This window comes from Passer domesticus, chromosome 23 (assembly GCF_036417665.1).
Source record: "Passer domesticus isolate bPasDom1 chromosome 23, bPasDom1.hap1, whole genome shotgun sequence".
NCBI classification, from domain to species: Eukaryota; Metazoa; Chordata; class Aves; order Passeriformes; family Passeridae; genus Passer; species Passer domesticus.
This window is the reverse complement of record NC_087496.1, coordinates 2677517-2688250: the sequence shown is the minus strand read 5'-3', so window position 1 is coordinate 2688250 and position 10734 is coordinate 2677517. Positions and strand designations below refer to the sequence as shown.

The 10734-nt window shown below is 49.9% G+C and overlaps 1 protein-coding gene across 5 annotated transcripts; it reads right to left on the bottom strand.

The window, feature by feature from the left end:
- Positions 1 to 1926: 1926 nt before the first annotated feature.
- LOC135285450 (ubiquitin carboxyl-terminal hydrolase 17-like protein 6) lies at positions 1927 to 9965 on the bottom strand. Of its 5 annotated transcripts, XM_064397741.1 has the most exons (13): positions 7636 to 7781; positions 7250 to 7486; positions 6902 to 6964; positions 6193 to 6393; positions 5662 to 5772; positions 5490 to 5589; positions 5279 to 5346; positions 5056 to 5126; positions 4253 to 4335; positions 3901 to 4012; positions 3521 to 3661; positions 3220 to 3320; positions 1927 to 2461 (listed from the first exon to the last, which is right to left on the bottom strand). In XM_064397741.1, exons 4-13 carry the CDS (start codon positions 6377 to 6379, stop codon positions 1951 to 1953), a joined length of 1485 nt encoding a protein of 494 aa, XP_064253811.1. In that variant the 5' UTR covers positions 6380 to 6393; positions 6902 to 6964; positions 7250 to 7486; positions 7636 to 7781; the 3' UTR covers positions 1927 to 1950. The 5 variants fall into 5 exon arrangements, with proteins under 5 accessions (XP_064253811.1, XP_064253813.1, XP_064253810.1 ...); XM_064397743.1 differs by lacking the exons at positions 6902 to 6964; positions 7636 to 7781 and adding an exon at positions 9799 to 9965; XM_064397740.1 differs by lacking the exon at positions 6902 to 6964.
- Between the last annotated feature and the right edge of the window lie 769 nt (positions 9966 to 10734).

The following is a 10734-nucleotide window of genomic DNA, read 5'->3' as shown; positions in this document are numbered from 1 at the left end:
GTGTGCAGCTGGTGCAGGTGACACCCAGTAACAGGGCTCTGGGGCCTCCATATGGGATCAGTCCCTGGGTGCTTGCTGGTTTGGAGGAGGGGATCCCCTTTCTTTTGAGATGGGGTCATGGTTCCTCTCTTTGGCAAAGAAACCAGTCTTGGATCCACACATTAGGTGGTCTTGGTGAATTTAATTGCTCTTTCTAGTGTACATTTCTGTCTGTCAGAGCTCTTGAACCGTTACAGGGGAATGCAGAAGCCACGCTGGTGAGAATTTTGTCCTTTAGCATGTGGCAGTCCCTGGTGCTGCTCAGTTTGGTTCCTGACTGTGCCACGTGAAGGATTCTGATGGTGCCCAGAGCTGAGGGAAGGTGCAGATGCCAGGGGTTGTGGTGCAGTTCAGGTTATAGCCAGCAACTGCTTTCTCAGCTGGCACTTTGGTGAGCTCTACTTTGTCTGGATGTTTTTGGGTTTGTAGCTGAACCCTGTGATAGTGACAAGTTATTAGCGCAAAGAATTTCGTGCTTTGAGTGTTTTGTTTGAGTGTGGTGCAAACAAGATTTTGTACTTGGAAGGGGAAGGTCCGTGAAATCTTTTTGTCCTGACAGTTTATCTGAGAGCAGTGACGTTTTCAGCTCGGGTCTGCCCTTTGGTGGTTTAGAGACAGGCAAGGACCATTGGCTTCTTTTGCAAGTCCACAGCGCCGTTGTGTGGTGCTTTTATGAGCGCTGACCTTTGCCAGGTGAAAGCCAAGAGCTTTTGTGCCCTGGCACCGTTGGTGTGGCAGCAGTGAGGATCATGTTGGGGTTCCCCTGTGGGGCCTGGCTCTTGGAGACTGACAGAATGTGATGCTGACATTCCTGGGAAAGAAGATGAATTCTCTCATTGTTGACTGTGCAGTTTACAGGCTGCAAAAGTCAATTCCAGCACTGCCTCTTTTTTCCAGAACCTTTTCTGTGCTGCACATTTTCAGCTCCTGGATGTTCTTAGCTTTGGAACTGGACCCTGTGAAAGTGCCTGAGGGTCCATTGAGCCGAGCACACAGAGCTGGGTGTGCTGCACTTCAGAGGCTGAAGGGGAAAGTGAAGGCAGCACTTGCTTTTTATTCTAGGATCTCTGGTGTGGGAGCAGTTGCTGGACATACTAATTTTTGCAGCTAGGCTCTGCAGGAGTGGAAGATTGTGATGGGACCTGCACCTGAGGTGAGGACAGTGCCAAACTCCAGAAGTGTGCCAAGCTCCAGAACATGTGTTGCTTTTCCCAGGATGCAAGTTAAATGTAGAGACAGTAACAGCTTGCTGAGCTGGAACCTTTTGTGACCAATATTTACATTTGATACAGTTAGTTTAGTTTCAGCAGCTCTGCAAGGTTGAAAAAATGTGATAGGACATTGAGTTTGAAAGGGAAGCTCATAACCTTGGTTTGCATGATGTTGTTGCTGTCTTTGAAGTCAATGTGAAACTGTTTCCTCCTTTTTCTGTTTCCAGATGAATATTACTGAGCTGGATTCAGTAAGAGAGCACAAATGTAAAGGTGCACACAGCACCTGGCCTAAACACCACCATTTTGGTGTTATCTGCCAGCCTGCTGAGGGTGCCCTCTGCCCCAGCTTCCAGACCATTAGTTAAGGAAAATGTTAAACAGGAGAGGTCCCAGTGCTGGTTCCTGGGAGGCACTGCTTGTTCCTGGTTCCACACTAGACTTGGTGCTGCTGAGCAGCAACCCTGGTGCCCAGCTGTCCAGCCCTTTTCAGTCCTGGTCACTGTTGGTTCATGCAGCCCATGTTCCTTTGAGTGACTTGAGCTTCATATTAAAAAAATGAAATTGCCAGGTGGGCTCATGCAAGCTTTCAAAATCCCATCACACCCACATCCCTCACTGCGTGTTTGCACCGATTGCCCCAAAACCTAAAGAGAGGGAAACACCCTGTAAAATATTCATGAGAGGCCAAGAAAGGGTTTTAATTACAGTTCTGGCTCTTATGCTTGTAGGTTCCAAATGAGTGTTTCCTCCTTTTACATTCTGACTGGTGGTACTCCCTGAGCTTCACAAACCTTCTGTAGAACTCGTAGCCCTGCTGTGAGGGTCTGCTCTGCCGTCTCTCTCTTGGCAGGGGTTGTTCCCCAGCAGTCCTGTGTTCTGGAGAAGATTGGAGGCTCTTCTTGGAGGGCTCTGGAGCTGTGGCATCGCTCTCAGTGTTGTTGTGATCTGAAGGACTCATTCTCTTCCTCCTCTTCCCTGCTGAGTTGTTGCGGCTGGTGGTGTTCATGAAACTTCTGCGGCGTTCACTGCCCCACTGGGGGGATCTGCTCCTCTCTCTGACACTGTTCCTGTGGCTGTTTGTCACCCTAACCCTACCAGGCAGAGCCTGTGGTCCTGCAGGACCTGCCTGGCTGCTGCTCTCCCCCTGACTGAGGAAGGAAGGGACCGATGAAGAAGATGCCATTTCTTCCATTTGTGAATTGGAGCACCTGAAGAACAAAAAAGGGATCTCTGTTTAGGGCATTTCTTGCAGACTTATCTGGGATTCAGCCATTTTTTGGAGTGGTTTCTATGACAGAGAACCAAAGTCACCAATGGTAAATTCAGACACCTGGGGCCTTCTTACCAGGTCTGTCCCTGTGCTAGGAAGTCCTTGTCTTTATAGCCCCTACAGCCTCCATTTCACAGATTCACAGAACCACAGGGTTGGGTTGGAAGGAACCTTAAAGTTCATCCCATTCCAACCCCCTGGCATGCACAGGGACACCTTCCACTGTCCCAGGTTGCTCTAAGCCCTCTCCAACCTGGCCTTGGACACTGCCAGGGATGGGGCAGCCACAGCAGTTGCTTTGGGCAACCTGAGCCAGGGCCTCACCTCCCTCACAGGGAAGAATTTCTTCCTTATATCTAACCTGAATCTTCCCTCTTTCACTTTGAAATTGCTACCCCTTGTCCTGTCACAACAGTCCCTGAGGAAGAGCCCTCCCCACCTTTCCTGGAGGCCCCTTTAAGTTCTCTTCCCTGCATTAGCCATCTTCAGAGAGCAGACAAGGAGCAGCTTACACAGGACAGCAGCCTGAAGCCCAGCAAGGGAAGAGAAGGACTGGTGTGGGATAGTTCAGAACTGACAGCACTGAAGGATGCAGGGAGGAATTGTCTCCTATGGCAGAAACACTCAGGAGGATGAGACACAAAGAGCAAAGCCAGGAGAAGGAAACAAATTGTGGACACGTCACGCTGGTATTACCTGGCATAGAACAGCAAATAGGCTTGCTGGCCCAGAACTGTGTGGATGCCACAGCTATCCACAGACACATCGTTCATCTTGTACCACTGCCCATTGCTGGCCTGCAAAGGAAGGCATCCATCTCTGGAGGGAAGGGCAGTGTTTCTGCACAGAAAACTGCCAAACCAAGAGCACTCCAAAACAAGTCCAATCCGGCCCCAAAGCAGGAATTCCCCAAAGCCTTGGCTGCCAGTAACACTGCCAGGATAGTCTGACTTCCCAGCACACGTTCTTCCCTGCCAGGAGGGAAGTCACTCTTCACCTTTGTGTAGCAGAAGAAGTGTCCACCCAGACAGGTGTGACCAGTGTGCACCACAACAGCATACAAGGAGTAGAGGATGGGCTCTCCAGCTGGGTCAGACGTGTATGGCCGAAGATCCAAGTACTCAGGATACTCCACAACCTATGGAGAAACCAAGATGGCTCAGGAATGTTCCTGAGGTACCACATGAAACAGCCTTTGGCATGTAATGGTTGGGTGGGAGGAAACTGTTCTCTGCCAGAGCAGAGTCCAGGCTGGGCTTCCCACGGGAAGTCTCCTGTCCCCGGGAGGGAACACGGAAAGCCCAACATAAGCAGCTTGTGACAGAGCCTTGGGGAATCTTCTCTCCAAAGAGGAAGCTGCTCTGGCTGCATACAGACCTGGCTGAGCTTCCTGCTGCTCCGATGATCAGCCCTTCCCAGACACACCGTCAGGACCCTGGGTGCCTGATGGACTGTGACCACCTTGGAGGCTGAAACCTTCCTCTTGCACCTTGAACCCAAGCACAGAGCTGAGTGCTGAAATGAAGCCAGCCTTACCTCAAGAGTGCCAGACCCCCGGTCCTTTCTCACACCCTGGCACTAGCTTTAAGGCTATTCCAGGCTGTGAGGCCATAATTTAAAAAGCTGCATCCCATTATTGTGCATGAAACCTGAGAAACTGATTCTGCTTGATTTCACACAGCCCCTCCTGCAGAATCTGGGGTTAATGTATTGTAAGAAATCCTCTTACTTGCTACATTTGAAGAACTTTTTCCCGTCCATGTCCTTGGGTTTAACAAAGTCCTCCAGAGCTGTGGTGAGGGATGAAGCTCCCTGGAGGAGTGAGAAAGGAGCTGCTGAGCTGTGGGAAATGCCCTCACCCAAACATTTCCCAGAGCTGACAGGAAGGCCCAGGCAGCTGATGCTGAGGGAGATCCAGGCAGTGTTTGTAAGGAGACAGAAAGAGGGTGTGATACTGAACATTTCCCTGTGTTCCAGGGGTTCCTGAGGCCACCTAGAGCTCCCTCTCATTGCCACTGCTCAGTTCAGCTACTGATGGCATGCAGGGGCATCAGAAGTGAAAACTGATCCAACCCATCAGCCTGCTCCTTGTATGCCTGCCTTTTCCCAAGTATTCTTTGTCATTGGCTGCAGCCACAAGCACCATCAAAACGCTTCTGACAGCTGAAGGTGCTTTTTTGGGTAATATTTGGGTTTTTTTAAATCATTTTATTGAGCTACAAATATTTCCTTTCCCAACAGGTGATCTTTCTGGAGGAGGTTCCTAAATCCTTTGTCAGATGGGTGTTGAGGGAGGGCAAAGGGAAGAGGGAGGAGGGTACACCAAGGGTGCAGAGGGGATAATGCTACTTAAACCCAGCACCACAGAGAGACCAGTGCCACAGCCTCTGCAAAAGGACACTGTCCATTCTCCTTCCCACTCACCACCAAGATCCCTTGTGCTCACAAAAGAGGTTTTTGAGACAAATACTTTGGTTCTGGAAAGCTACAGGGGCCTTGGGACCTCTTGAAGCACAATGGCAAACCTCTCACCTTGATTTTCAGAAGGACATCCAGGAAGACCTTGAAGAAATCAAAAACTGTTTTGCAGCTCAGGCATGTGACTGGAAGGAAAATCAAAATGCTGAGGGAAGTTAATTGATGTCAGTTTATGCTCACGGGTACTCCTAGGCCAGTCCTCACAGGACCAGCTGCGTGTCACAGGCACATAAGGGCACAGAGAATGCCAAGCAGGGCAGTAGCTGTGGAAGCATACCTCTGGATCTCAGAAAGCCCCCAAATATTTGATGGATGATGGTAGTTTCTTGGGAAGAGACGTCCAAGCTGGAAATAAATGGCAAGGCAGAGAGTTACCTCCTCCAAGAGTTTAGCATTGAAAGCCCTGGGTGTAGGTTTTCCTTGATGGGAGCACTTCAAGGAGTCCAACAGATTCAGGACCATTGAAAAGGGAATTTTTCTGTGCTTACTCGCTGCTTCCATTCAGACAAGCTCTGTGCATGGCATTGAGAGTACAGCGTAAGAACTCGTAGGCGTCTCCTGGGATGTCAGGCTTAAATTCTCCTATGACTAAGAAAGAAGTTAGTAGTTCTCCCCTCACAGAAGGAAAGAAAACCTGTTGAAGCACCTGAAATTGCTTACATTTGAGGTCCCTGATGACAGCCCTCGGCCGGATGGCACTGGCTGAGGAATACAGGACCTTCCGAACATGATCTTCCATGATGCACATCATGCAGAAACCCTGCTGACTACCTGAGGGAGGAGGGAATCTGGCTCAGCTTAGCAAAACCATCCCCAGGTGGAAAACCTAGTGGAGGCCTTGAAATTGTAAAGACTCTCTACTCCTCTTCTCCTGAAGTGCCATGTCCTGAGAAGCCCAGGACATTTTAGTGCATAGAAAATGTTCTTCACAGGGAGGCTAAACTGGCACAAGTTTTCTGTGCAATAAACCAAGAGGGTTCAGCTCCAAGGGACAGAGGTGTCGGGCTAAGAAGAAGTGAGAATGAATGCACCTTCATAGGACAAGTGGCTTTTAGTTTGGGTGTTTGAGGAACCTAAGCTCCTGAGGCTAACAAAGAAGGGCTGGTGTTCTCCTAAACCCACCTGCACTTTCTGGGAATCCTTGGGATGAGCCCAAGAGATTTAAAAGGAGATATTTCTGAAAGTACTCACAGAACCTGCTGTGCTGACGAGAGAGCAGGTAATTAGCCAGAGGGGGAGTGTATGTCAGGCACTGCAGGATGACGTTGAGGTAGCAAGTACTACCAAGGTTGTAAAGTCCTGCTCCAGGTCTCCGTTTTTGCCGCCAGTCCATGCAAATCTTCTCCGGGGGAACAAGGGTCTTTTGTGGTGGAGTCATTCCCTTGCCAATGACTGCGGGCAAACAACATTTGAAAAGAGATCAGACAATAGGTGAGGGAGACAGTGAGCTGGGGCCAGGGGCAGCAGGGGAAAATGGGGGACAGTGGGGGACAATGGAGGAGAGGTGCACTTTTCCCTGGGTAATGGCCAGGCACTGCCCAGAGAGTGGTGGTGAATGGTGCTGCATCCAGCTGCCATCTGGCCACTAGGAGTGTCCCCCAGGGATTAGTGTGGGGCACAGCTCCTGTTTAATGTCTTTACTGATGATCTGGATGAGTTGATCAAGTGGAGCCTCAGTAAATTCACAACCACACCAAATTTGGTGTGTTGATGTGCTGGAGGGTAGGAAGGCTCTGCAGAGGGATACAGAGTCTGGAGCTCTCCCAGGGGAGGTTCAGCTTGAACATCAGGAGGAATTTCTTCACAGAAAGAGTGATTAGATACTGGAATGGGCTGCCCAGGGAGGTGATGGAGTCACCATCCCTGAGGTGTTGAAGAAAAGGCTGGATATGGAGCTTACCTTGGTGGTTTTGGTCAAAGATTGGACTCAATGCCTTAGAGGTCTTTTCCAACCTAATTGACTCTGTGATTCCATAGGTGAATATTTAAATGCTGAGTTCACTATATGACACCAAGGACGACAGCTCTAACCCCCAACCCAGAAACATCAGGGGAAACCTAACACCCTACTGCCATCTACTGATAGGGAAGCACTTCTGGAAAACAGGCTTTTCCCCTGCTTAATCTGACAAAATCCAACAAATCCACACTGATTTCTGGGCCTCGGGCTGCCTTCCTTTCCCTCTAGAGCCTCCAATTATCAGATCTTCACTTTTCCTGGTTGTAATGTGATGAAAACAAGCAGCACCTGGGTTGGCTGCTCTTAGGGAATGCCCCAGAATTTACTCCAGGCTGTCAGCACATCAACATTTGGGGATGCAGCAGTGGCCATGTCCGTGGTCTGTGGGCATTCACGAAATCCAACCCAGCTGGTGAAAATGTTACTCAAAGAAGTAATTCCTTGTTGTAGCCATTGCTCCTCTCAGGTACAGAATGAAAAGCTATGGATGACAAAGGATATCAGAACCTCCTCCAGAAAGATCACCTGTTGGGAAAGGAAATATTTATAGCTCAATAAACGGATTTTTTAAACCCCAAATGTTACCCAAAAGCACCTTCAGCTGTCAGAAGCATTTTGTTGGTGCTTGTGGCTGCAGCCAATGACAAAGAATACTTGGGAAAAGGCAGGCATACAAGGATCAGGGGAAAGAGGCAAGTTATCCCAATGGCCAGCCCAGTCCAAAAGGTTTTTTACTGGCCCACTCCTCAGGATACCAAGCATTGGACAGGTGAGCTCACAATCACCAGTCACAGTTCCACATCTCTGCCACTTTTGTGACACAGGGCAGCACACATTGCTGGCCCTGTGGCCATCACATCCTGGCAGCTGGAAGTCACTGAACCATGCAGGTGCTGATGCTGAAGGGCTGATGATGGGCCAGCAGAGCTCCTGCTGCTGCCAGGACCTGCAGCAGCCAGAGCAGTCAAAGCCTCCTAAGGGCTGTGACTGAGCTTTGGAATGAAAGTTTCAAGCAGTAAAAAATGTCTTTGGGCCCTCCAAAGGAGGACTTGGGTTTTAAACCTTGTGTCTGCCAGCTCTCAACTCTCCAACCCCCCTGGACTGTGGGTCAGTGGCAGGTGTGTCCTTGCTGTCCCCAGCCCTGGATAGACACACCCAGAAAAGGCTGCAGTGCTGAGTCTTGGCCCCTCCACACTGCCCCGGTGGGTCCTGGCTACAGTCCTGTCGTAGCTGTGGGTGCTCTGCATCTCCTGGGGTGATGTTGGGCATCAGGAAGATGGGATCCATCCTGTTCCAGAAGTCTTGGTTGGCCTCACACTGGTGCGTTGCCCCTCACTGTGACAGCCAGTCCTGCTTCTGGCCAGGACAGGGGATAATTTTTGTTGTACCCAGAGGTTGTCTGGGTTTGTTAACCCAGAGATTATTTATTGCACTTTTCCCTGGGTAATGGCCAGGCAGGGCCCAGAGAGTGGTGGTGAATGGTGCTGCATCCAGCTGCCATCTGGCCACTAGGAGTGTCCCCCAGGGATTAGTGTGGGGCCCAGTTCCTGTTTAATGTCTTTGCTGATGATCTGGATGAGTTGATCAAGTGGAGCCTCAGTAAATTCACGACCACACCAAATCTGGTGTGTCGATGTGCTGGAGGGTAGGAAGGCTCTGCAGAGGGCTCTGGGCAGGCTGGATCGATGGAACGAGACCAGCAGTACGAGGTTCAACAAGACCAATGCCAGGTCCTGCACTTCAGTCACCCCACAGAGCACTCCAGGATGGGCAGAGTGCTTGGAAAGTGGCCCAGGCGAGAAGGACCTGGGGGTGCTGGTCAACAGTGGCTGAACATCATTGCTGGGACAAGGGTGAAGGGAATCTTCCAGGGACAAGGGGTTCCTTCTGGTCGAGAAAAAGTGTCAGGGTAGCTGGTATTGATTATTGTGACAGGCTTTCCATGCAAATCCTTCTTTTCTCATACCTTTTACTATTAATAATGTTGCTGTTAGTGTTAGTTTTCTTATCTCATTGCTGTTTCCAGTAAATTGTTCTTTTCTCAACCCATGATCTCTGCCTTTTGTGCCTCCAGCTGGAGGCAGAGGACAAGGGGAAGCAGCAGAAATACTAAATTGGAGAACACTAAAAACCATGACAGAGCTGTGCTGCAGAACATTAAACCTGCAGCTCCATGTCTCAAGGCTCCCAACTGGGAGGAGGAAATACATCAGCTTGCCCAAGAAGCTGTTGAAGTGGAGCCATAGAGCTGGACTGATGGGGCTGCCGTGCTTCTCAGTGTAACACGGGCACTCATGATGCCATTTTAGGTTTCCCTTTTTTTCTTTTCTATGTACTCTGTATTTTTCACATTTGGAGCTCTGTCACCTATTGTGTTAGTGGCTGGTTTTCCCAGTACTTTTCCATGGCCTTTCCCAAGGCACAAAGACAAATTCCAGAGCTCCTAACCCCAGGGGTACAAGGCCCCTGTGCTATCTTGGTTCTTCCAGGCTACCTAAGTTGAGAACAACTCTTGAGATACATTTCATGGACAGAGCACAGCCAGTGCAAAGGGGAGACTCCAGAGAAAGTGCTTGACCTGGGAGGAAACTGCATCACACTTGTCCTCCTAATTTGTGATTTTTACCAGCTACACTAATTTCCTAAAACCTTTAAAAATGTCCTCACCCCTGTGGGGGTGAGTTTTTGTGGGCATCTTTCCATACCTGCCCCTGAAGGCCTTCAAATAAAGATCCACTTTTATATTTCCTTACTAAAATGATGTTGAGTTGCATTTCCAGGTTAAAAGAAAGGCAGCACCCACGCCATCACACAGGAGGAGGGGCAAGCACTCTCACCCTCATCACAGCACACTGGGACCTTCTCGTGATGAAATGATGGTGAATGGAGAGATTTTGGTTCTCTAGAAGCCATCTATTCCAGTTGCTGCTGAAAAGGCAAGAGCCACCCACGTGCTGTGGATCAGGGACTCCCCATGCCTGAGCTCTGGGGCTTGCACAGAGCAGAGCTGTCTGTTTGTGAGCTCAGCTCTCATCCCAAGCCAGACCATGCTGGTCTGTCCCTCTCAGTGCCAGTGGCTGCTCTCCATGTCCATTTCTGTGACAACACCATAAATAACTTCTGTGGAGCAGAGAGGGAGCTGTCCTGGAGGGGTCTGTGACACCTGGTTCACAAGGAAATGCATCCCTGTGGGCATCACATCAGTGTGGCCTCAATTCTGTAAAATCTGAGGCATGTTTGATCAAAAAGCAATGCTTCAAAAAAAGTCAGTGAAGTCAGCAAGAGATAACTTGTGCTGGATTTCTTGCTATCTCTGGTGTTGGTACCTTGTGCTGAGTGTGAGCTCTGGCAGCAGAGGATGAATGCCCACAGTGCCAGCTGCCAGGCTGGCCATCAGCTGGGTGAGGACAAAGGAGGGAATGACCTCTCCAGGAACGAGCAGATGGCAGTGGGATGGAGATGGGCTGATGAGCAAAAGGGGTTTTAATTGTCCATTTTTCCTCCCCAGCCTTTCTTCTCCTACGCATGTCCTCATTCCACTTCTGGCCCTACAGAGAGGAGGGCAAAGCTGAAGGGGGGCTGGCAGAGCTCTAAATTAAAGGATGGGTTCTGCCTTTATTTCACTCCAAAGTTTACATCCCCATTCCCACCCCCACCACCCCAAGGGCTTTAACTGAGTTCAGGGAGGGACCTACTCCCTGCCAAGGGGGCTGTGAGCAGGCATGAAGGCCATGGGCTGGGGAGGAAAGTGGAGGAAAAGCACTGAGCTGGAG

What these genes read in the sequence shown, in the direction of transcription:
- LOC135285450 (XM_064397743.1), bottom strand. Translation starts at nt 6,379, where the DNA reads ATGACTCCACCACAAAAGACCCTTGTTCCCCCGGAGAAGATTTGCATG. An exon ending in GGGCTTTCTGAGATCCAGAG is followed by an intron (nt 5,127 to 5,278) that starts GTATGCTTCCAC and finishes TTTTCCTTCCAG; the next exon opens with TCACATGCCTGAGCTGCAAA. An exon ending in AAGTTCTTCAAATGTAGCAA is followed by an intron (nt 4,013 to 4,252) that starts GTAAGAGGATTT and finishes CTTGGGTTCAAG; the next exon opens with GTGCAAGAGGAAGGTTTCAG.